The 24,491-nt window shown below is 52.6% G+C and overlaps 1 protein-coding gene and 1 long non-coding RNA gene across 4 annotated transcripts; one reads left to right on the forward strand and one right to left on the reverse strand.

Annotated features, from left to right (window-relative positions):
- The first annotated feature begins 275 nt into the window (after positions 1-275).
- Ltf (lactotransferrin) lies at positions 276-24,104 on the forward strand. Its single transcript, XM_005383443.2, has 17 exons — positions 276-384; positions 3,177-3,340; positions 5,312-5,420; positions 5,628-5,810; positions 6,126-6,273; positions 6,828-6,883; positions 10,112-10,290; positions 10,678-10,852; positions 11,516-11,670; positions 12,884-12,974; positions 14,090-14,137; positions 14,523-14,678; positions 15,966-16,107; positions 19,979-20,046; positions 21,720-21,904; positions 22,509-22,698; positions 23,901-24,104. The coding sequence occupies exons 1-17, from the start codon at positions 336-338 to the stop codon at positions 23,933-23,935; spliced, it is 2,133 nt and encodes a 710-aa protein (XP_005383500.2). The 5' UTR covers positions 276-335; the 3' UTR covers positions 23,936-24,104.
- LOC106148383 lies at positions 14,685-19,003 on the reverse strand. Of its 3 annotated transcripts, none has more exons than XR_001233794.1 (3): positions 17,513-19,003; positions 16,436-16,587; positions 14,685-14,817 (listed from the first exon to the last, which is right to left on the reverse strand). It is a non-coding gene; the product is annotated as an uncharacterized LOC106148383 (long non-coding RNA). The 3 variants fall into 3 exon arrangements; XR_001233793.1 differs by having other exon boundaries at positions 16,451-16,587; positions 17,513-19,000; XR_001233792.1 differs by lacking the exon at positions 14,685-14,817 and having other exon boundaries at positions 16,426-16,587; positions 17,513-19,000.
- Positions 24,105-24,491: the final 387 nt, after the last annotated feature.

Below are 24,491 nucleotides of genomic sequence, written 5' to 3' on the forward strand. Positions count from 1 at the left end.
TCTTTCCCTGGAACCCCGTGTTCCCTTCAGCTGGCCATTCTGTCCCTGCCAGCTGCCCCCTGTCCCCTGTGGGTGGACCAGCCGTGCACACCCTGCCTGCTGCGGAGCATCCACCTCGCGGTCCCCGAGACCCCTGCTCCGTGCCCCACCTCCAGGCACTGAGCCCAGCGGGAGCCAGACTTGCAGGGCAGTTGGGGGCGGGGTAGGAGGAGGGAGGTGACAGGGACTGATGGGGCAACAGGGCGGGGCCAGCCTGGGAGGCCCTGTGGATAAAGGGTCCCAGGGCAGTGTAGGAGCTGAGCCGGGTTGGCTGGGTCGCCACTGTGAGAAGCACTATGAGGTTCCTCCTGGCCGCCTTGCTGTCCCTGTCCCTCGGGGATCTTGGTGAGTGCTCTGCATCCCCGGGCACCTGGCCAGCGTCTCAGGTCCTGCGCCCAGCCGGGCAGGGAAAGGTGCAGGGATCGGGGAGGACCAGGGCCACATCTGATGTGTGTAACAGCTCACATCTGGGTCTGCCAGCACTTCCCCCAGGGCCTCCTCTGCTGCCCTCGTGTCCCCCAGCACCCCTGGCACCCATCCTAGTTACCCAGGTTCAGAGAGAGTGAGTAACTTGCGGAAGACACACGGGAGACCTGAGTTTCGATCCTAGCTCCTGCATGGACGTGTGCCCACTCTGGCAAGATGGAGCCTCTCTGAGCCTCGGTTTCCTCATTTAAAAACCCTGTGGCTGGGAGGAGCAGGAGGAGGGCTGCCCCTGGCTGGGGCCGGGCACGGGTGAGTGACACCTCCCACAGCAGGGGGAAGGCTGGCGTCCCACCCTTGTGTCCTGGGCTGTGAGAGGGGGATGAGTGATCTCCCCTTGAGATGTGGGGACACAAGAGACAGAACTGGAGGGACCAGAGAGCAGGGCCTGAACCGCGGCTCCACACAGGTCTGCGGCGGCTTCCGGGCTCGGGGTGCTCCTCAGGGACGTGCTTCAGTGGTGGAGGCTGTGCTTGGGGGTTTCCTGCAGGGCCAGAGGGGAGGGTCCGAGGCTGTATATGGGGCCCAGGCAGTGGGTGGGGCTTGTGTCAGCGCACGTGCCCCTTCCCTTGCCCAGTGCTGTCCCTTGCTCCCGTTTCAGAGTGTCCACTGGGGGGCAGGAGCTTCCTGGAGGAGGAAGGGGTCGGAGAGGTGGTTAGCGGGTGGCGGCATCCTCACCCCCACACCTGGGGATCACAGGCACATCCCTGGGCCCCACGCTCCTGACCCCGCGGGCATCTGGCTTCGGTCCTCCCCTTCCACATTCTGCCCCCTCTTGCTCGTGACGCAAGTGACGCACGGCACAGATCGGGCCACCTGGGCGGGGCAGGAAGGAAGCTTTGCTTTCCTGTCGGGGGTCACAGGCCAGGGACCTGTGGTTGCCCTGGCCTTTACGGAGAGGTGACCTGTACCCCTATCAAGCCCCGTTCTGCCCTGGGATTCCTGTTCTGGTCCCCGAGGGTGCGTGTCCCCAGGCTGATGGAGGTCAGGCCAGCTGTATCCAGTGGTGTGGGCCATGGGGGAGCCCCGCCAGGAGGTGGCCATGGGTTCCCACCAGGCCGGGTCATGTGCCCGGTCCTTCCCTGGGCTTTGCCTGTCTGCTCGGAGGAAGAACCGGGGAGAAAAGGGAAGCTCTGTCCTTGGCTTGCTGCCGTGACTTGTCCCGCCCCTGGCTTCTCCACTGCTCTCCGGGCCGATCTGTTCTCTGGCTGACTTCTACACCAACACCCCCATCCCCGGCCCCTCCGCACCCCGTGATATCCCCATGGAGGCTGTCCACTCCCTCACGCCTTCTTTGTCTAGTTGCTGGCTATTCAAGTCATTTCCAGTTTTTTGCTATTTTGAATAATGCTGCTGGGAATATTCATGCAGGAGTCATTACAGACACATGTTTTTACTTCTAGAAGCTCAATGGCTTGGCCATACGGTTGCTGCGTATTTCACATTTTGAGAAGCGGCCAGCCTGTTTTCCAAAGAGCCTGCGCCAGTTCACACTCTGAGCGCAGTAGGAAGGTCTCCCTTTTCCCGCATCCTCGCCCACACGTGTGATTGTCTGTTTCAGCTGTGAGCAGCTATGTCACCTACTTGGCTACATTTTAAAATTTGCATTTTCTCCCTGACTAGTGCCTGTGAACAGCTTTCTGTGTGCTTACCAGCCGTCTATCTTCTTGGGTGAAACTGAGATCTGTTACCCCTCATGTATTTAACTCTTTTTTAATGCCATTAGGAAGTAGAATGACAGTCTTCATTTCAGCCCTAGGCTTTTCAATGCCCATATGCAAAGATGTGTTGATTTTGTCCCCTGACCTGGTCTGTCCTGTGACCCTGCTGCATCAGCTCCCCCGCTCTGAGAGTGCTGGGCAGATGCTGTAGGGTTTTCTGCACCAGGTTCACATCAGCTGCAGAGAAACACTTTCACCCTCAGGGCTGGGCTTCTTTCCTTTTCTCGCCTTATTGCTGTGCCCTGCGCCTTAGCACTGTGCTGGGTAGAACAGATGAGGCTGGACACCCCTGCGTTGTTCCTGAGTTTGGGCAGAAAGCTTTCCTCTTTTGCCATTTTGATTTGACATTCACGCCACCCACCGGGCAACCAAGTGATCAAACCTGATCCAGCCTCCTCCCAATTGCAGATTCTAGCACCAAACCAGGCTGACCAGGAGGGCCCATCTTTCCATGCAGGGAGACCTGCTGTGTCCCCTCACCCTCCATTCCCGCAGCACCCACAGTCCTGTGTGTTTTCCCTGTTCGTTGGTACCCTCAGGCGGTGCTTAGAGACCCACAGTGGAGAGAGACTCTTAATCGGACTTGTACTGCTCACTCTCCCTAAGGGCCAAGCAACCATCCCGCCCCTGCCCACCTCTCAGGTTCAAATGGGACAAAGCAGGTGGAAGAACTCCCTAAACTTTGTTAAGGACCTCGTCAGCATCCCTTTCTAAGGGCTGGAAGAATGGCTAAGTCATAGGAAGGAAAAGAATCCAGAGGCTTTGCCACCCTTAGGTTATTGAGACTCACAAACCACAGGCCAAGGCAGAGTCCCTGCTGGTTAGGACCAGACCAGCTGTGGTGTGCGGAGGACAGGTCTGGGAGGCTCCGTGGGGGCAAGGCGAGCCCTCCCGGAGAGTAGCAGGGTCTTAACCGGGGCCTCTTTCTCCCAGGACTGTGTCTGGCTGCCCCTAAGGGGAGCGTGCGATGGTGCGCCATATCTACCGATGAGGCTGCGAAGTGCTCCAGGTTGCAGAGGAATATGAAGAAAGTGGGGGGCCCTCCTGTCTCCTGCACCAAGAGAGGCTCCTACCAAGACTGTCTCCAGGCCATTGCCGTGAGTCCTGGCCATAGGTGGGGGTGTCAGGAAAGGAGTGGAGTATGGGGAGCTGTGCTGGGATCCTCTGCTTTCTTCTCAGGCACATGTGAGCTGGGGGCTGTCCCTCGTCCTAGGAAAACTATGCTCTTTGAAAGAAAGAAACCAGTTAATTTCTGTGTAGCAGCGTTCAGCGAACTTTTGGTCACACCTCGGTACGACTCTCAGGAAAGAGGAGTCCAGAGCTGCTGCAGAAAGTGGCAAAAACAGGGGATGAGTGTTGAAGTGAGGGGGAGGAGTTTGAGGGGGACTCACAGCAATGTGTCTTTTGCTCTCATAATTTTAAAGATGTAAACATACACCGTCTAGTTTGATTGCACTCCCTCATGTTTGATGTGTGTCAGTGAAGGTCACAGGCACTCTGAAGGGTGAAATCTCCCAAAGAATCATTTCCTCAATGCCCTTGAGAAACAGGCCTGGGGAGTCACAGGCTTCTCGTCCTGTTGCTAGGACAGGGTGTCTGTGGCCTCAGGAAGACATTCGTCCATGACACTTGCAGTGGGAGAGAGAGAAGGGTACTGTGACTTGTGCATGGCCCCTGATTCCATTTGTTTGTTGAGATATGCTAATTTTTATACTAAGATAGTCTTTGCTCATTCATTCGACAAATGTATTCTGTGTCTGCCATATGCTGAAGCTGGCCCCAGGCAGGTAATTGGTGTCTAAATTGCTAAGGCAACCTGGAGGATCACTGTGTAAATGTAATGGAGTCCTTACAGTTCTCGGAGGTCCGTCTCACCTTATGGATGCACTGCCATCTCCTGCCTGTGTAAAATTCCTAGTCCCGTTCTGACCTGTTCAGCCTGAATATTGGTGAAAGGGGGTCACAAAACCAACCCCACTTGAAATCAGTACTTGCTACGATTCACCCAGAGAAAGCTGAGGCAGATGAGATGGTTAAAAATAAAACTTGTGTTATGGAAAAACCAGGGCAAGGCTACCCAGAAAACTATAAATATCTTAGCTTTTATTTTAAAAAAAATTATTATTATTATTTTTAATTTTTTTTGAGACGGGTCCTTTGAGTCTCCCCATGCTGAGATGACTGACATGCGCCTCCACAGGTTAGCCCGAACTAAGTCACCGAACAAACTGACATCTTAAAATATATTATGAAAAATTTATAGCCAATAAAATTATTTACATGAACACTGAGGAAGCAGCAGAGTGAACAGATACGCCTGAGCTCTGGTAAATGACTGCCGTTTGCACTCTACGCAGAACCAGGGCAAGCTGGTAGGAAAGATAGAATCACATATGAAAAATGACAGAAGCAGCATTAGTGACGCATGTTCTCCGCTGTGACCAGAGCAGGCAGCTTGTCAGCACTGGGATTTTCAGCAGCTGTCATTGTAACAGGCAGTGCCTGTCCTGCTGGCCACACTGTGGGGAGCGGGTCCTTGCCGGCCCACAGCGCTGAGAATCCTCTGGAAGGCAGGGCAGCCGCAGCACCAGGCACAGACACAAGCTCCTCACCGCACTGGTCCTGCCCTCCTGGCCTCTCCCAGGGATACAGTCTTTGGGGAAAGAGAGGAAAGATTTCTCAGGCAAAGCCGGAAATCACCCAGGTGCTGAACCCCGGGGGAAGGTGAAGGATGCGGCTTTGTGTTAGGGTCATATGAAGACACCTGAATCGCTGTTCCTTCTGTTCAGTAAAAAGACCTTCAGCAGGCATGAAGCAAAGCTAGGGAGCAGCATCTAGGACAACTTCAAACCCAAATGGTAGTGCTGCCATAGCCAGGGCCTGGTGTCAGCTCAGAGTTATAGCACTTGGGCGGGACCTTGGCCTATGCTTCCCCCTGCAACATGGGACGCTGTGGCCAGCTGGCCCCTTCCAGCCCCTTCTGGCAGTGGAGCCTCTCTGAGGCCCTGACACGCACTCACCTGGTCTCAGGGGGTTTCCTGCAGCTGACCAGACCCCTGCTCCTCCAGGCAAACAAGGCCGATGCTATCACCCTGGACGGTGGGCAGCTGTATGAGGCGGGGCTGCCCCCCTACAACCTGCGGCCTGTGGCGGCGGAAGTGTATGGCACGGAAGCGGGTGAGTTCTTGGGGACACGAGGCAGGGTGGCTGTGGCCGTAGCCTGGGCTCCAGGGATCGATGTGCACCATGCTGCAGGGAGCAGAGACGCTGGCCTGAGAGGGGAGCATGTGACGTCCCCTCTTACTGGAGCTGGGTGTGTGTGTGGGAGCACTGTGCTCCTCCCTCCAGCCCAGGCCGACTTCCAGGTCTCCCCGCCCCTTGCAGAACCCCGGACGAACTATTTTGCTGTGGCTGTGGTCAAGAGGAGCAGCAACGTCCGGCTGGACCAGTTGAGGGGCCTGCGGTCCTGCCACACCGGCATTCGCAGGACCGCTGGGTGGAGGGTCCCCATAGGGCTGCTCCGTCCGTTCTTGAACTGGGCAGGACCCCCAGAGCCCATTGAGGCAGGTAAGATGGCCCGGGGGTTCCTGGGTGAGCTCAGTAGGGGCATCTACTACCACTGCAGGCATGGTTCACTTTGGGGCACAAAGGTGACCACGGGGGGTGACTGTAAGGTAGGGGAAGGCTAGCAGGGAAGCAGGTGTCTCTGGGGAGGGGCCTGGCCCAGCTCGCATAAGGTGCCTGAACCTGCGCTCCAAGCCCATGCCTGTGGGAGAAGGGGCTCCAGGGAGTAACGGCAGGGGCTGTGCCCCAGGGACACCCTGGGGGGTGGTGCTGTGGCAGGACTGGCTCCACTCTGTGGCCCATTTCTCTGCTCCACAGCTGTGGCCAGGTTCTTCTCGGCCAGCTGTGTTCCCGGCGCGGATGGAGTACGGTTTCCCAACCTGTGTAGCCTGTGTGCAGGGACCGGGACAAATAAATGCGCCTTCTCCACCCAGGAACCCTACTTCGGCTACTCCGGGGCCTTTAAGTGAGTGACGCCGTCTTCATCCCCCGCAGGCCACGTGGCCTCAGCCCAAGGGGCCTCTGCGAGGGCCCAGTTGGCTCAGCTGCCGGCGGGAGCCAGGGGCACCAGTGCCCTGGGTTTTCCTGCTAACTCCAACCTCTCCCCTGCTGTGTGACGTTTCTTCTGGGGCCAGCTGGGCAGGACAGCACGGTGTCCAGGCTGATGTCCCTACCTCTTCCTGGAGAGCAGGAGCCCCAGCTTAGTTGCCCCTCCACCCTCGCCCCTGCAGCCCCATCCCTGAGTCCACTGAGCACTTCGCAGAGGGGTGTCTCAGGGCATGTTGGCAACCCAGGCCTGAGGATGAGCCACGAGGCCAGGACACCAAGCCTTTCCCTTCCGGTGTGGCAGCTCCGAAGCTCTCTTACACAGAACAGAAAGTGATGTCCCTTCTGCCCCCAGAGTCGTGGTCAGGGCCCTCTCAGCACCTCAGCCACACCCAGAAGGACCCCAGATCTCTACCCTCCCAGGAACCAACTGCAGGGCCAGGCCACTGACCTTTGGGGCTTCTGACTTCGCAGGTGTCTGAGAGATGGGGTTGGAGATGTGGCGTTCATCAAGGCGAGCACAGTGTTTGGTAAGAGCGGGGCTGGAGCCTCGGGTCCTGCACCTTTTCTTGTATTTCCTTGTAACTCTGACTGCGCCGCTCATTAGAACACAGAGCGGTGTGATCCCGGGTATTCTTCCCTCACACACAGACCTGTCTCTTTCCCTGCAGAGGTGCCGGAGCCCAGGGGCCTGAGCCGGGCCGTCCTGGCCCATGTGGTCCTGTGGCACGGAGCGGGTGCTTTGGGGCTGTGGGTTCCATGCTCATATGTTTTCTGAGCATCAGAACCAGGCTGTTCCCAAGGGTTTCCCCTTGGCATTGGCTTTGGAGACGGGTCCGTGTGTTTGTGTGCGTGTGTAGGTGAGTGGCTCTCACAGTAGTAGAGGAAGCACTGCAGGACGCCTCCATCGGGCAACCCTTGCCATGGACAATCAAGTGTCCCCTGTCCTCCTCTCTTCCCACCCAGCCATTGTGTGTCCTCTTCCTGTCCCGGGATGAGGCACAGCTGCTAGGTACTGGCAGGCCACCACATTCCCCAGGGCACCCACACGGGTCATCAAGGTCCCCAGGAGGGTCACGGCACTCTCAGGATTTGGATTCTCACCACCACTCTGCTGGTGTTCTTGTACTGCCTCGAGGTGTTTTGACAGTTGTTTCGCTTGCCCGCAGGATGGTTCTAACACAATCTTACTCCCGGGTTCATTTGCACCTCTCTGACACCTGTGAGTCGATTCCCTCGATATGCTCACTGCAGTTTGGGCTCCTTGCTCTTATTTGATAAACTTTGTTTCTTCAGGGTTTCAATTCAAGTACGGGAGCATCTCTATCTAGATATCAAACCTAAGATTGTAGGATTTAGACTTTAGGGTGACTGGGAAATAGTACGAAAGTCTTTGAAATCGATAAACTAAAGCCTATCAGTTTTGTCCTGTTCATTTGTGGTCTTGGTGTCTTTTAAAGATACTCATTTCCCCCCCAAATCATGAAGATTTCAGTTAAGAAGGTGAACAATTCCCACCTCCTCACAACTGCTTACATTTAGCATTTTCGCCCGGTATAGGCAATTTCTGCTATAACAACAAAAACTCTGCTTGTGTGCTCATGATATGAGGAGCTGTTCTTCAGAGTCTGTGTATATCTATGTGATCATCTTCTGAGTTGTTCTGCTTTGCTGGTGTGTGTGTGTTTTTCTGATTTTATTACCCTGGCACGTGGAAGCTCTCTCTAATAGAGAGAGGGACTTCCTTTTCTGACTTTGCTATTTATTTTCAGCTTTTCTGCACTAAAAACTCAAAATTACTTTGCTGGATTTCTAAAAAATCAAACTGTAATTGTAATTTTATGGAATTTAAATCTAGCCATGGACATTAGGTTGTCTAACCCATGACAATGTTAAATCTTCCCATTTGATCAAACTTCATCTTGTCTTTGATAGAGTGTCATGTTTTTTCGTAATGGGTATCATGCATTTTTTGTAAGCCTACTAACAATTTAATTGTTTTAGTTGCCATTGTAATACCTTATATTCTATATTATTTCTATTTAGTACTACTAGTAATGCTTGATTTTTTTTTGTTGGTTGATCTTAAAAATTATCACCCTTTTGAATTCTGTTGGTTTATCTGTTTTATGCTGCTTAATTGGCCTTTCTAGGTGGATAATTCTATCATCTTAGTGAGGGCTCATCTTTTCTTCCTTTTATAAATTGCGTGATTCTGATACATATGATTGTATTGGCATTAGGGTAGGAGGCATCCTTATTTTAGCAAAATTTCCTTCTTCATGTGGTTTTGCTGTAGAAATTTTGATGAATGAAATTTATGATGAATGAACTTACTAGGTTCTCTAAGTTATTAGTTTTCTGAAGATAAGAAAAGGTCACAAATAGCTGTTAAGCACGCACACTTTCTCTGCACCTGTGAAATTTGAAGGGCTTGTGGTTCTCTTCCTTCATCCACCAGGATGGTGGATGACCTTTGCTGTGTTCATTCTCTCCCAGGCTCTTGTCAATAGAACAAACTCAAAGGTTAATCCTGATCTGTTAGCATTTTAAATGCCACTAGATTGAGTTAGCGAATATATTGTGTGGGATTTTTGCATTCATGTCCATAAATGAAATAGGCCCATGATTCTTCCTTCCTGGACCTCTTCTTCTGATCTTAACATCAAGTTTACTATCATTTTCTATATTCTGAAGCAATTTATATACAATATAGATTAACACTTCTAAAATCTGGCCAAATTCATTCATATAAACACTTTCTGTTTGTGACAGACCCAGTATGGAATGCAACTCAAGGGTATTTTCTACCTTAAGTCTTTTGGTAATTTTTTACTTTTTCTGGAGATGTGGGAAAAGAGTCTGTCAGAAGGTGACCTGTGAGGTGACCTTTCCCAGCAGGGCTGCAGGGTGTGATCAGTCATAGGGTCATAGCTCCACCAGCCCCTGGATCCTTCTGGAATTCTCTACCTTTCTGAATGTTCCGGAGTCATTCACTGCCTTTCTTTTCAGGATTTCCTTCCTTCCTCCCTCCCTCCTTCCCTCTTTCCCTCCTTTTCTCTCCTTTCCTTCCTTCCTTCCTTCCTTCCTTCCTTCCTTCCTTCCTTCCTTCCTTCCTTCCTTCCATCCTTCCCTGCAGGAGATAGAATCCAGGGTCCCACACATGCTAGGCAAGTGCTGTACCACTGAGCCACACCCTTAGCCTGATTCACCACACCTAATAGGTGCTGGGCTTTAGCTTTCTCCTTGCTGAAACAGAATACTTGACAACCTCTAAAGGAGGAAAAGATTAATTTGGCTTATAGTTTTCAGAGGGTTCAGTCCATGGTCACTGGCTCCAAGGCCGAAGAGGCATGGTGGAAGGGCCTGGGAGGAGGACAGCTGCTCACCTCATGGTAGCCAGAAAGCAGAGAGTGAAGGGAGGAGCCAGGGAGGGAGGCACACTCATGCAGTCACACCCTTCCAGTCACACCCCAGTGACCAGCTTCTAACCCAGCCCTGCCTCCTAACAGTGAGCTCAGCCATGGATGCATCCATGGCTGAATCCACTGATGAAGACCCAGTCACCTGACAGCCCCACTTCCAAGCACAGGAGACCTTGGGGGACATTCTGGATCTGAGCTGTCACACTGCCTTCCTGTCTCTCACTTCTGTCAGTGGGGCAGGGTATTTCCTCCAATTCTGAATTCAGTGGGGAAGAGTGGGGCTCTGGCTCATGCTTCCTGCCTCGGCTCACCCGGGCCCTCTCCCTCTCACAGAGGACCTGCCAGACAAGGCCCAGCGAGACCAGTACAAGTTGCTTTGCCCAGACAACACCTGGAGGCCAGTGGACGAGTACAAGCAGTGCCACCTGGCCCGTGTCCCTTCTCACGCTGTCGTGGCCCGCAGTGTGAATGGCAAGGAGGACTTGATCTGGAAGTTTCTCCGCCAGGCGCAGGTAGCCCCACCTGGGGTGCTTCCCATGTGCTTGGAATTGGGGTGGGGTGGAGATTGACTTGTGCAGCTCTAGAAGTCTCTCCTGGATCAGGGGAGTCCAGCCTGGGTAGCGGAAAGGTTGGGCCCTTCTAGCACTGCTGACCCCCAGCAGCTCATGGCTGCAGTGGAAGAGGGGGGCACAGTATTCCCAGGATTCGAAGGCACTTCCCAGAGACTGGGCCCAGCTCAGCTTGTGCCTCTGGGATGGCAGGAGTCCAGCCCTGGAGGGTTCGGGCCGGGTCTTCCCCCTCAGAATTATCCTGACATTCCAGACACTCATTTTCAACACTGGGGCTTGGTTTCTTCCCTAGTGACTGCTGACTTCATAATTCCATTTTTCCTTCATCAGGAAAAGTTTGGAAGAAACAAGTCGTCGGCCTTCCAGCTCTTCGGCTCGCCCCCTGGGAAGAAGGACTTGCTGTTCAAGGACTCCTCCCTCGGCTTTGTGAGGGTTCCTGAGAAGATAGATGCTGGGCTGTACCTGGGCTTTGGCTACCTCTCGTCCATCCGGAACATGGAGGAAAGTGAGTGTGAGCAGGGAGTGGGAGTCGTCTTCTGGGTGGGTTGGCCCTGCCCGGAGATGGCCATGCCATCTCTCTGCCACCGTGCTGCCCTCATCATGGCGGGTTTGATATAGGTGCAAGTGTCTGCTGTTGGCCAAGGCAGGGAGATTGGGAGAGGCGTCTCTGAAAATCCTGGCCCTTGGATTCGCGCTCCCCCTGTGTCCCTGTGTGGTCAGGATCCCTAGGGCTGGCCGGAAAGCCAGTCTGCTTCCTGTTAAGTGAGAAATAGGCACAGGAGCCAGGGCGGACTCCAGTGCTGGAGACACAGCTCCTGAGCTTGGCCAGGGTCGGAGGCCACAGGGGACCAGCTCAGCCCCATGCTTCCTCTCTCGGGAGGGAGCCAGGGTGACCAGCGGCCCACTGGCTGTCGTCCATGGTGGTGCCTGTGGGCCCGGAGGAGGTCGGGCCTGGACTTGAGGTCCCCTTAGCTGCCTCTCAGGAGGGCACTGGGCTCTGAGCCCTTGGGGATGGGCAGGGGTTAGAAGTCAGGGAAGCTGTGGAAAAGAGGAGGAGGACAAGCTGAGGCAGCCCCTTGGGCCAGAGCGGGTGGGGAGCTGCGAAGTGGACAGAGAGGAGGGATGAGGGAGGAGGAGGTAGCACCCACCGTGTAACCTCTCTCTCCAGAGGAGGCGGATGTGGAGGCCCGGCGCTCGCGGGTTGTGTGGTGTGCGGTCGGGCCCGAGGAGAAGAGCAAGTGTGACCGCTGGAGCAGCGTGAGCAGCGGCAGAGTGACCTGCGCCTTGGCCCGCACCGCGGAAGACTGCATCCTGCTCACCATGGTGGGCGCCCGTGCCACGCGGGGTGGGGACGGGGGCTCCTGGAGGACCCAGCCAGGCTGGGCGTCCACCACTGCCAGAGAGGCGGCGGAGGGCAGCCTGCACGTTGCCCCAGGGGCATGGTTTTAGGTTGAAAAAGCAGCTTATTGTGGAGTTTCCACTCTGTTTACTAGGAGAACAACTCAGGATTATTGTGTATAACCTGAACATGGGAAACACACACACACACATACACACACACACACACACCAACCAACCAACCAACCAACCACCCAAAAAACCACTTGTGGTTTTATACAAAGAAAACCATGATTAAATTTTTTTTCCCCTCATTTTTAGTACTGAGAATTGAACCCAGGGCCTTTGCCCTGAGTTACATTCCCAGCCCTCTTAAAATTTTAATTTTAATTATTTTTTAGGGTAGGGTTCCCTGCCCAGGTTGGGCTCAGACTTACAATCCTCCCGTCTCAGCCCCGTAGAGTGCTGGAGTCCCAGCTGTGGCTGTGGTTTTGGTGATGCTCCACCCCAGGATTTCTTGTACATGTCCTGATGGGCACTAAGGGCCTTGGGATTGTGTTCATGTAGTTTCTGAGCTTTTCCACTAGACAGTAAACGTGTCACAGGCCTCTCCGACGTGAACACATGTTCTTCGGAAGCATTCATTGGGCAGGGATTTTGGAACATCTTTTATGTTGCTGGGTTCCGACTAGTCACGATCATTTTGCCTCTTTGCTTTGCTACTATCTGGCACCCTGTGGGAGGCTCTTGAGTAGAAGTCTTCGCCTCCAGCACTGCTGAGCACGCTGAAGCCACCTCTTAGTGGCCGCAGACGGAGGGCTCTGTCATCCTGGTGGCCCGCATGTCTGTGTGGGGCCAGATTGTGTGTGCTGCCCGTGAGCCCGTGTGACACCTGCTGTGTGGCCCTCTGAGGGCGGCGGTAGGGGTGTAGCTGGGCCCCCAGCTGGGTGTCCGGGAGTCACTGGTATGGAAAGGGATTTGCTCAGAGCACCGAGGGTGAGAGCACCCAGTGCGTTGCCTGGTTTTTCCAGCTGAGCTGGCAGTGAGTCAGTGGCCACAAGGTACTTATTTCCTCGGGGCGCTCAGCTCAAGCAGTGGGTTTTGAGAGACCATGGGCTGAGACGCCATCCCCAGGGCTGGGAAGACGGTGGACAGGAAGCCGCCTTGCTTTGCGCTGAGATTGGCTCTGTCTCCACAGAAAGGAGAGGCGGACGCCATGAGCCTGGACGGAGGGCTCATCTACACCGCGGGCAAGTGTGGCCTGGTGCCCGTCCTGGCAGAGAACCAGAGTAAGTGGAGGTGGAGTTCTCTGTGGGCGTGGGGAGGAGTGGGTCACTCAACCCCGGGGAGGAGTTGGGACCCGTGGACACCTGCAGGTGGGACCCCGGGGGAGAAGACGCCAAAGGGGCTCTGCTACCAAAAAGCTCAGCGCGCTGAGATCCGCAGACTGCCTCCTTCCTCCCACCTCCCTTCCCTCTCTCTGTCATTTTCTTTCTTTTTTCTGAGAGTCACTGGCTTGCTTTTGTGCTTTAATTTTTAAGTTTTTATAGAGTTAACCACCCAGGTGAAACTGCGCGGGGTTATCTTCCAACACTGCCCTTGTAAACTAAGGTTTAAGTTCTTTGGAGTAGCACAGGTTATGTTATGCCCAAGTCACAGAAGTTCTCCACGTTCCTCCACCTCCTCCCTTATTCAGTCTCAGCTCCTCAGCCCGAGTTCGAGGTCAATCAGAAAGGGCAAGGTTGTTCCTTTCTTGCATTCATCATGGAAACCTAGGCAGCAGATGGTCACTGCTCCTTGTCTGTCCAATAAATGTCTGATTTCTTCTCTTAACTAAAAAATATTAATAAAGCATAGCCGTGGGCATTAATAAAAGTGTATAAGCAGCTTGTCAACAACACTCAACAAACTGCACTCCGTGCTCCAGGGCCCTGGTAGAGACCAGCAGGTGTCAGAAGCCCTGGTGTCCCACTGTCCCCACCCCATCCTTCTGCCAAGGCCGTGACACTCTGCACTTCCAGCAGCTCACGTCCGTTCAGCCTGTGTTTGAACTTTATGCAGGAGTTGTGCAATACGTTTCAAGGCCCGATTCCCCTTGCTGGGCGCGATGCCTGTGGTTTTCATCCGTGTAAGAGCGCAGCTGTCCTCCGGTTGGTCTCATTGCTGCTCAGGCTTCTGCGTGTGACTCTGCCGTGATTATTCACCCAAGTCCCACGGGCAGAGACTTGCCAGTGGGTGGTGACTGTGGCTAGGGCTTGTTGTTGTTTGTCCCTTGGTGAAAATGTACCCACTTCTGCCTCGTGGAACGGCTGCGGCCATCTCTCTGGATCTGACTGCTTTGTGGGGTTTTCGAGGTGTGTGACTTCTCCGTAACTCGGTGTCCAACAATACTTTGTTCTTTCAGGATCCCAAGAAAACCCAGGCTCTGACTGCGTGAACAGACCCCCGGAAGGTGAGGTGCAGCTGCTCGGAGAGCCCCTGCATCCATGCAGCGGAGACCCCACTGCTCTTGCCTGGTGCCCATCATGGCGTGCTGCTGGAACACACTTGTTCAGTGTTTGTCCCTTTGGTGGCTCTCACGTAACTCAGGGACATTGTGCGGCTGCTTGAGGACAGTCCCTGTAGTCACCGGCCAGCCCAGCTTTTGCTTCATGGCCTAGCCCAATCTCCCCTTGAGGAGGGCAGCAGCTTGCCCTGGTGGGTTTGCCTAGCAACGGCCAGTCACTTGAGGAAGCCTCCCCTGGTGATGCCTCTCGACACGGCCTGGCTGGTGGACACTGCCTTGGAATCGTGTGCCAGGCCTCCCGGGGCTAAGGTCACTCTCATCTGTGTGGCAGGATACTATGCTGTGGCGGCGGTTCGGACGTCGGACACCGGCCTCACCTGGAACACTCTGCGGGGCAAGAAGTCCTGCCACACAGCCTTGGGCAGGACCGCAGGCTGGATCATCCCCATGGGCCTGCTCTTCAACCAGACCGGCTCCTGCAGATTCGGTACAGAGTCCCGGGAGGCAGCAGGGATGGGGATTTGCAGGTTGGGCCCAAAGGTGTGCATGGGTAGAAGAAAGTCCTCCCCAACAGCGTGGATTCAGCAGGATGCAGCCTGCTGGACAGTCTCCAGGTCCTGTCCACCCTATGGAGATAAAGGCAGGGGTATCAAGTCAGGTCAGGTGGTGCACGGCTATGATCCCAGCTTCTCAGGAGGCTAAGGCAGGAGGGTTGCAAATTCAAGGCCAGCTTGAGTAACTTAGTAAGACTGTCTCAAAACAAAAAGGGCTGGGGGTCTGGATCAGTCCCAGAATGTTTGTCGTGTGTATGTGAACCCCTGGGTTCTGTGCTCACACACACACACACACACACACACACACACACACACACACGACTGGAATGTAGACCTACTTCTCTGCTCCAAAAGAATAGGTGCATGTTCTGAGAAGTCCAGTATTTTTCTGGCACCTCTTGGAGCCCCAGGCCCAAATTCTTCATGCACCCCACCTCCTGACTGCTTACTCACTCTGCCCTCCGCCGGCCTCTGGTCGCTGCACACCCCACTCCCCTGGCCGGTGCTGGCCAAGCTCTGCCCGTGGTGGCCTGGCGACGTGGGCGCATGGGGCATCTCACTGTGGCGCTGCTCTTGCGCGAACGTCTCCCAGAGTGGGGGCCCCACAGCAGGGGCACGGAGGCTTTGGTCCTGGCTGGGGCAAGTGTCTCTCCCTGGCACGGCAGGCCATGGGGCTGCTGCTCCTGTCACCCCTGTGGCGGCTCTGAGCTGTCCCTGCTGCTGCAGAGTTTGGTAGGGTGACTTGTGCTCGGGGCCTTCTTGTCCCCTTTGCCCCCCTGTCCCCTGGGTTGAACGACACAGGGTTATGTGCAGATGAGGTTCTGCAGCAAGGGACAGAGCCACCCTCGCCCCATCCAGGGCAGAGTAGAGGCTCGGCTGAGACAGGCGTCCTCCTCCCTCAGGGAAGTGAGGTCCAGCACCGGCTGGACCTGTGCCACATCAGTTTCCACGCCAAGGTCACTGCGTGCCTCACGTAGGCTGGAGGTGCAGCCTGCTTCTGCCTCCCATGCAGGATGAAGCGTGGGAAGAGATGGGGCCACCCCTGCCCTTCCTCTGACGCGCTGCTGCCTCGGGTGGGCTTGGCTGGAGGCAGCCGTCCTGCTCTGTGACCACGCGTGCGCTTTGACCCGGGCACTGGGCACGCGGTGATGCAGCCGCGCCATCCAAGCCGCTGAGGAGGGAGAGGACTTGGGTGGTGACCGCCTGGCTCCTCCCCGCAGGTGACTTCTTCAGTCAGAGCTGCGTCCCGGGTGCCCCGCCCGCGTCCCGCCTGTGTGCCCTGTGTGTGGGCAACGACAGGGGCGAGAACAAGTGTGTGCCCAACAGCCAGGAGCGCTACTTCGGCTACTCGGGTGCCTTCCGGTGAGTCTCGGGCCTCCACAGGGTGGGTCTCGGGCCCCAGGAGGGGCCAGTCACAACCGAGCCAGGGCAGCACCCCTGAGCGCTCCCCTGCATCGCCCAAATATTTCCACCCCGGCCTCTCAGGAGGCTGAGGCAGGAGGATTGCTAGTTTGAGGTCAGACTGGGCAACTTAGCTAAACTATGTCTCAAAATTTAAAAAAAAATTTCTTTTGAAAAGGCTTGGGGGTGTGTCTGTGTGATAGCGTGCCCCTGAGTTTGATCCCAGTACTGCCAAAAGAAAACCGTTTTCAGAATCCATAAACCATAGCCACGGCACGATTCACAATACCTAGCCTCAGCCTACATGTATAATTTCATTAACCAGGGCATTAATTCTAGGCGGTGCTATTTAGGGGTGCGGTGACATCATTAGGATCATCCCCAGCTCTCTCTCTCCCCGTTCGCAGGAGGTATATTCTGCCACCAGGTGCCGCCATGGACCTGCGAATGACAGTGTGTGGTCAAACGGGCTTCTGAGCTTTTTCTTCTTTTTTTCTAATTTATTTTAAAAATAAAAGAAGGAAAACATATTAACAAACAGACATCCATTTACAAAATAGCATAAGAGCAATACAAGCAATACTGAGTTACAGACAAAGTGGTAGGAAATTAACAATGGTGGTTATATTACTTGTTAATATCTTCAAAGTGGTTCTGAGCTTTTTCATACAAACTCGGTACCTTTGCTCCCGTGACGGGATGATGCACAGTTTTTGTTATATTTTGGGTGAGTCATAAACATCAAACAAAACTGTGCTTACTTTAATGTACAAGAATATCTTTTTTAAAAAATTTATTTATTTATTATTACTGTTCTTGGGCTTTTGTTTTTTTTAATGTATGTGGTGCTGGGGATCAAACCCAGGGCCTTGTGCATGCAAAGCAAGAGCTCTACCACTGAGCCACATCCCCAGCCCTACAAGAATATCTTTGAGGGTCTAAGGATTTGTGAATAGAAGAGCTGTGATGTGAGCCCCCTCAGCATAGTGGCCAGGCAGAGTCCGGTAGGAACCCCAAGGCGTCGTGTGACCCCCGCCCCATTCCAGACTGAGGAAGGCGTCATCTCCCTGAGGCCCTCTGCATGACTGCATTTCTCTTTACACCAGAAGACTGCTTGGTCCTTTGTTCTAATTATATCTAGAATCTAGACTGGACGAATTTATAACAAAATAGTTGAAAGTTGAACCAGAGGTCTTACTCATCCTTTGATTTCTAACCGTGGTAGCCCTTGTTTTTCACTTCTGACTTTCTGCTACTTCCTGTTGGCTCTGACAGGGGGGTTCTTCCTCTCCGATTCCCCCGTCTCTGCCCACAGCACAGTTCACCTCCCAGCGTTCAACACCGTGGTGTCATGTTGGCTGCTTACCTTATTAAGGCCACGCGATCATTAATTATGTTCTTATTAAATGTGTGGCTTGGTAAGATTAGGTTTCGCTGATTGTGCAAACCTGGAGATGACAGATGTCTTCTTTTAAAAATTTGCTTCATTTTCTATGCTTTGTAAAGTTCATGCACGTGCAGCTCCCCGCTGGCAATGCGTCTCGGGACCGCGCAAGCTGTGCACCGCCTCAGTTTCTCTGTTTTCCTGGGACTGCTGCTCCGGAGACCTCTGTCCTCCAGCCGCAGCCTGGGTCAGGAGCTCCTGGGTCACTCGTGCATCTGTGGCCCTGGGACACCCCCATGGCCGTAACGTTGGGCTGTCTCTTTCTCCTACTTCGCATCGGGCAGCCTGTTTCCTGGATTTCATTTCTTTAGCTTTCTTGGCTTTGTTGCAACAGAGCACAGCTTCCTGAAGCTTCCTGAGGAAGGGCGAAGGGTGCTGCTATTTTCTGAGATATTTATTTACATGTCTTCAGACGTCTTGTGCAGTGATTCATCGTTTGGCTGAATGACAGAGTCTAAGTTGAAAAACTTTTTCTCTAGGAATTTTGACAGGATTTCTGTATCTGGAAAATGGCAGCATGGGGCTATTTCGACCAAACTTTCCCCCTCAAGATGAGCATAAATACGGCAGGCCCTGTGCCCTGCGGGAATTCATGCACGTGTCCTTAAGAACATGGAGAAAGTGGCAAAACAGTAAGGAATTATTTAGGGTAAAATGCAAGGGGAATGAGGACTCAGAGAGGACGTGGAGCTGCTTTGTCCTGAGATGCATCCTTGTTCCAACCATCTGGACCCTAAAGGGCTGCCTGCACCCTTAAAGAGTGAACCGGAGTAACTTCTGCGTCCACCCCTGGTGGGTGTGGAGTTTGCCTGAAGTTGTGGAAAATGGCAAGGAACACTACTTCTGAGAAGTTGAAACCGTAACCAATCCTTCAACAGATCTGCGATTCAAACTTGTGGCCCCAGGGATGGTCCAGAAATCTCCAACTCGTAAATATTTTTTAAAGTGGTCCTAGACTAATGGCTTCTCTAGAACCCCTTGGATCATAGAGTCTTCAGATTACTCTTCAAAGACTACTAGAAAAAAATACACTGTCAATGACAATGAGCAATACAGTAGCAAAAAGTAATCGGAAAAAATTGGCAAATGCAAAACCCAACTGAAAAAAAACAAATTAGTGTTTAAAAAATGAATAATTAGATCATCTAGAAAGGAAAAAAATAGCAGTTGAAATTAACTATGCAATTGACCAGTTTAATCAGCTAGATGTAACTGGCAGGAGAATTAGTGAAATGAAAGCTATGTGAAAAACTATCCAGAATGCAGCATAGGAGGGCAGAAGATAAAAATATAGTACAATCAAACTATTAAGTAATTAATCCATTCTCTCCTACTTCCTAGAATTGCTTTTGAGAAAAATGTTATTATCTTGCTTGATGATTTTTGCATACTGTATTTTCTTTTTCTTGAAAAATTTTTGAGCTTTTAAAAAAATCTCTGGAGTGCTGAAACTTCATAGTGGTATTTATTTATTTGTATGCAACTTCTAACTTATTGGATTGGGTACTTGATGAACCTTTTCATTTGAACACAAGTTATTTAGTTCTGGGAAACTTTCTTTCTTCTTTGGCAATTTCTAGTTTAAAAAAATTTTTAAATTATGGATTCTCTTGGGTTATCATCTGGCTTTCTCATTTACTTTTTCTTATCTGTTCCTTATGTTCTAATTTCTGTTTTATTTGCTGAGTTTGATCTTTTATCATTTTAAAGAATTTTAAAGATTTTTTAAAGCTTTCTAATAACTCGTATCTTGGCTGTTCCTTTTTTTAGAGCTTTCTGTTCTTATTTTGTGAGTGCTGTGTCTTCTTTTATATATTTAATGATATTAATTATAGCTTTTTTCTTAGCTTTATTCTCTCCCCTATACTGTCTTTGTACCCTGAATATAATGATTTGATCTCTACTTTTTATGGTCTTTCTTTAAATATCAGATGGTCTCTGGTTCTTTGTCCATATTTAAGAACAAAGTATTAGGTTAATTTAAAATGAAAAGATGGAGATGCTGGACTGTCTGTTGGCTTAATGCCAGTTACCAGGTCTTGGTAGTCCTGGGCCTCACTGAAGTGCTACTGCTTTGTGTCCTTTTATTGTGAACACCACAATTTTAGAATCTGTGGGGTTTTTTCCTTGGATGATCAGATTCCCCAAAGAAAGAATCTTACTGTCTTCTCCCTGGGAAGACAAGTCCTGGCAGGCCTCCTGTGGGGTTTGAGGGAGGGCACACAGAGGTGCTCAGTCTGCCTTTTAAAACCATAAATTCCTAGAAATATTTTCATCTTTTGCACGTTTACTTCCATGTTTCAGTTTTTGGACTGTATTTGCAAAGCTCTAATGAAAGCTCTAAGCATCTCTTTTCTCTTGTGATGTTTATTTTCTGAAACATTTTAGGTGCCTGGCTGAGAGGGCAGGAGATGTTGCATTTTTGAAAGATTCCACCGTCTTGCAGAACACAGACGGTAGGTGAAACCATCCCTTGAACTGTTGTCTTCAGCTTTGTATCTGTAAGAGACCTAACAGCTTTCAGACTTTTGACTGGAGTCTAGGATCTTAATCTTGGGAGACAACACAGTAATATCTGTGGGTGCCACTGTGAGTTTTAAAGCTGAATTCACACACATGTGGGTATGTGTACGTGTGTGTGCACACAAACACACACACACACACCCTGGCTTTGTCTAGTCATGTGCAGAAATCTGTCATCTGCTCCCACTAGATCACATGTGCTGGGAGGAAGCTGAGAATAGATGATCCCAGAGAACTGAACAATGCAAACAAAATTTCTCTTTTGAAAGAAGGAAGTAGAGGGCTTCCTCCAGCCCACCCCCCGACTCCCCCCCATGAGCCCTCCTGCGCCTCTGGTCTCCTCATGGCTCTGGGAGAGGGACGAGGGCCTGACCAGAGTGTCTAGAATGATCTCAGCGTCACAGAGAGGAACCAAGAGGAGGGTGCTGTGGTTTCACAAAGAGGATGTGGCAGGAGAGACCAGGGCACCTGAACAGGGACCCGAACTGGGGCATGGCTGAGCCTGCGTGTCTGCGCTCAGAACTGATGACAGCCAGCCGATGCGGTCCCCAGGCACCAGACATGTCCAGCTGAATTTTAAGTTCCTCTGCGACTTACAGGGTGTTTGATGAGAACTGACTAAGCATCCTTGCTAGCCACGGAAGTGCCGATCCTTTCTCTGGTTACAGTAAGAGCACTGACAGGGAAAGGAAAGGGGAAGTTCTTGAACATAAACCAGCTACAGGCTGAGACACCTGATTGGAAAACCTGAGAGTGGAAATGTTCCAGAATGGCGAAATGCTATGGGGAATCCCATCCCTGCCCACATGACGGGTCAGTCACAGTGCAGAGAGTCACTAAAAACACCGTAAAAAATTAACTACTGGTTATGTGCATATATTGTGCATATGAGACATAAGTGAATTTATAATGAATATGCAAGTATCCCAAAATCTGAAAAAAAATCCAAAATCCAAAACACTTCTGGTTCTAGCTTTTTGGGTAAGTGATACTTAACCTGTTTCTTTCTAAAAGAAAAAAAAAAAAAAAACTTTGCTGGGTGTGGTGGTGCATGCCTGTAATTCTAGCACTGGAGAGGCTGAGGCAGGAGGACGCATGCTAAGTTTGAGGCTGGCCTGGGCTACCTAGTTCAAGACCAGTCTGAACTGCATAGCAAGACTCTGTCTCAAAAAATAAAGAATTTTAAAAGAACTTTGAAGAGCTTTACTGATAGAATTTACACACCATAGAACTCACCCAACCCACCTATTCCAGGTGTATGACTGGTCTCCAGCAGACTCAGAATTGTGTATCCACTAACAGATCCCCTCAGAGCACTTGAGTAGCCCCAGAAAGAGCCCCGGTCAGCAGTCACCCCACCCACGCCACTCCTTGAGCCCTGGGACTGTCTGTCCCCATGCTGTCTTCGAGCATGTGCCTGGTCCTGCAGATGGGATCAGAATTTGTGGTCTTTTGTGCCCAGCTTCTTCTCGTAGCATCATGCTTCTGAGGTCCGTCCTTGTGTGACCGTCATCTTCTTTTCTTGCTGAATGACAAGCCCACCCCAAAAAGTCCCCCCAGCTAAGCAGGGTGGCTACAGCTGCTGCCTCCTCCTTTCTGTCACCAGGGAAGAGCTCTGAACCCTGGGCCAGGAACTTGAACCTGGAGGACTTCCGGCTGCTGTGCCTCGATGGCACCCGGAAGCGTGTGACGGAGGCTCAGAGCTGCCACCTGGCCGTGGCCCCAAATCACGCTGTTGTGTCTCGGAAAGATAAGGCGGAACTCCTCGAACAGGTGCTGCTCGACCAACAGGTGCGGACTGCAGGGCGCCAGCTCTTTCCTGACCGCAGAGGCTCCTGGGGGGCTGCTGGGGACAGCATTTGCCACGTGCTGCCTGCTGTGGCGTCACCCGTGACCTCAGTGAGGACCACGGGGACTTTGGCCCTGGCTTTCTGGGACTGAGAGTCTCTGTACTCCTGGCCCTGCACTCTTGGCAGCTTGAAACCGGTTCTTTCCTTCCTGTTGCTTTAGACAAATGCGGGCGCGTTCCTCCCACAGGCCTTGGTAGGGTCTGGTTTACTCTGCTATGCTTCCTGGCCAGCTGGATCCAGGTTCTGGACAAAACTCCTCAAACAACAGACCCAGAGCTCGCCCTGTAGATGTAGGGCGATGTCCTTGTGACTTGGAGGAAATCCTAAAGTGCCATTAAAATCTGGGGTTCTGCACTGGCACCTCAGTTGCCCTGTGACAACATCATGTCCCCAGGTGTCACAGTGTGGAGGAAGGACTGCGCTCTGAGGGGCTGCCTGGTCACCTGCCGGGTGGAGGGAGGTTGGGTTTCCTGTGCAGATGGCCTCCCTGAGGGCTGGCGCCTGGCCTCCTGGGCGACTCACGTACCCTCCGCTGTTTCACCCAGACTCGGTTTGGAAGAAACGGATCCAGGTGCCCAGGAGAGTTTTGCCTGTTCCAGTCTGAAACCAAAAACCTCCTGTTCAATGACAACACGGAGTGCCTGGCCAGACTCCACGGCAAAACAACCTATGAGGCGTACTTGGGACGGGAGTACGTCACCGCCACCGCGAATGTCAAGCGGTGCTCCACCTCCTGTAAGTGGAAGCTCGGTAGCTTTGCTGGGAAGCCACCGCGGGCGGAGGGAATCGCAGGAAAGCAGAGTCTCAAAAACCTAGGGAAAGGCACTGATGATCACTAACCCTTTAAAATACTTAGGAGACTTCCCCGAGTGTCACAGGGCTTCTGGCGGCGTCTCGACTATGAGCGGGCAGCATGTCCCCTGGGCACTGTGGTCACCAGGTTCCTGCTCCCGCCCCTCTGCCAGGGAGGCAGAGGCATTGGGGATGCTGGGCTCCAGGCCTGGGTGTTGCTGTCACTTTTCCCCTGCTCGCAGCATAGGATAATCTGTCCCAAGGGGACATTTGGCAATGTCGGGAGGCATTTTTGTTACCATAATTTAGGAGATGCTGGTGGTGTCAGGGTGTAAAGGCCAGGATGCTTTCTAAGGAATGCACGGACAGTCTTCCCCCCCGCCCCTCCCTGAGAACTATGATCAGGCTCCAAATGTGAAGGGTGCCGAGGTGACAGCACATCTCGGGTCACTGGCGTGCAGGTGAGGCCCACACAGAGAACTGCAGCTGTGGGGTGACGCTGTATGGACTGTGCGCTTGAGGGCGGGTCTGCCTGCTCCACTGCCCCAGCTCTCAGTACAGTGAGTCACCCGCAGCAGGTGCTCAGCAAGTATTTGCAGGGAATGAATGCACACTCGCATGCCCGAGTGCTCTGCAAACGGATCGAATCACTCGCATTCCAGAAGTCAGGACCTCGGATGCGGATGGAGAATGTGACAGCTGAGTCTCCTAGAGACAGGGGCGTGGGTGGTTCTGTCCCTTAGGCCAGCACAGGGGACCGCCCTGGCCTGGGCAGAACAGTAGCGCCTGTGTTCTCGGGGCTCCGCAGGCTAGGAGAAGAGAGGGTGGGCCCCGTGTGGGCGAGGCAGCACTGACTCACAGTGCAGAAGGGCAGCGAAGACGGGTTTATTGTCCTCTTGGATTTACTACTGTAAAACATGGATTTTTTAAAAAAAATCAGCTTTTCAACTGGGCATGATGGCTCATGCTTGTCATCCCAGCACTAGGGAGGCTGAAGCAGGGAGATTGCTGTCAGTTGAGGCCAGGCTGGGATATATAATGAGTTCAAGGCCAGCCTGGACTACATGGAGAGACCCTGCTCAAATGAAACAAAAACCAAAACAAAACAATTCAGTTTCTGAATGTCTGCTGTATTGTGTCCACAGCAATCCTGGAAGCCTGCGCTTTCCTCAGCCAGTGAACCCTATGGAGAAGCCCACTGTCCCTGGTGTGCCCTCCACACGTGCCTCAAACCTGACCCGTCTCGCTGAGCCTGCATCCTCCTCACCAAGGATGAGGCTCCTGGTCCCTCTGCTCTCACAGCTCCCTGCTGCCATTTTAGGAAGAAATAAACTTTCTGAGCTGAGAAATGTTGTCGGCTTCCTCTCCTTCCTGCCTCTTTCCTAGAATGTTGTGCTGAAATCATGCCCCGGTCAGATGTGGCAGTGGACCCATTCCTTCCGGGGTCGGGTCCAGCCCTACACTTCTCCTGCGCCGTGGGCCCGATGCCCGGTGTCCTGGCATTGGGGACAGTTTCTCCACAGGCATCTGGTTTGTTCAAATGAGTGTCTCCGTGTGCGTGTTCCTGTGTGTGTGCCTGTGGGTATGTGTGAGCGAGCTCCAGATCGTGTGTGCACACGTGCGTGCATGTGGCAAGCAGCTTCTCTATACGTGTGCCCATGTGAGTGTGTGCATCCACGTGTGTTCCCAAGGTGGGCGGGAATAGCGGGTAGAAGAATCAAAGGGTCAGCGTAGGA

The sequence above is a fragment of the Chinchilla lanigera genome, unplaced genomic scaffold (assembly GCF_000276665.1).
Source record: "Chinchilla lanigera isolate Chin_1 unplaced genomic scaffold, ChiLan1.0 scaffold00019, whole genome shotgun sequence".
Taxonomy (NCBI): domain Eukaryota; kingdom Metazoa; phylum Chordata; class Mammalia; order Rodentia; family Chinchillidae; genus Chinchilla; species Chinchilla lanigera.

What these genes read in the sequence shown, in the direction of transcription:
- Ltf (XM_005383443.2), top strand. Translation starts at nt 336, where the DNA reads ATGAGGTTCCTCCTGGCCGCCTTGCTGTCCCTGTCCCTCGGGGATCTT. An exon ending in ACTGCATCCTGCTCACCATG is followed by an intron (nt 11,671 to 12,883) that starts GTGGGCGCCCGT and finishes CTGTCTCCACAG; the next exon opens with AAAGGAGAGGCGGACGCCAT. An exon ending in GGCTACTCGGGTGCCTTCCG is followed by an intron (nt 16,108 to 19,978) that starts GTGAGTCTCGGG and finishes GAAACATTTTAG; the next exon opens with GTGCCTGGCTGAGAGGGCAG.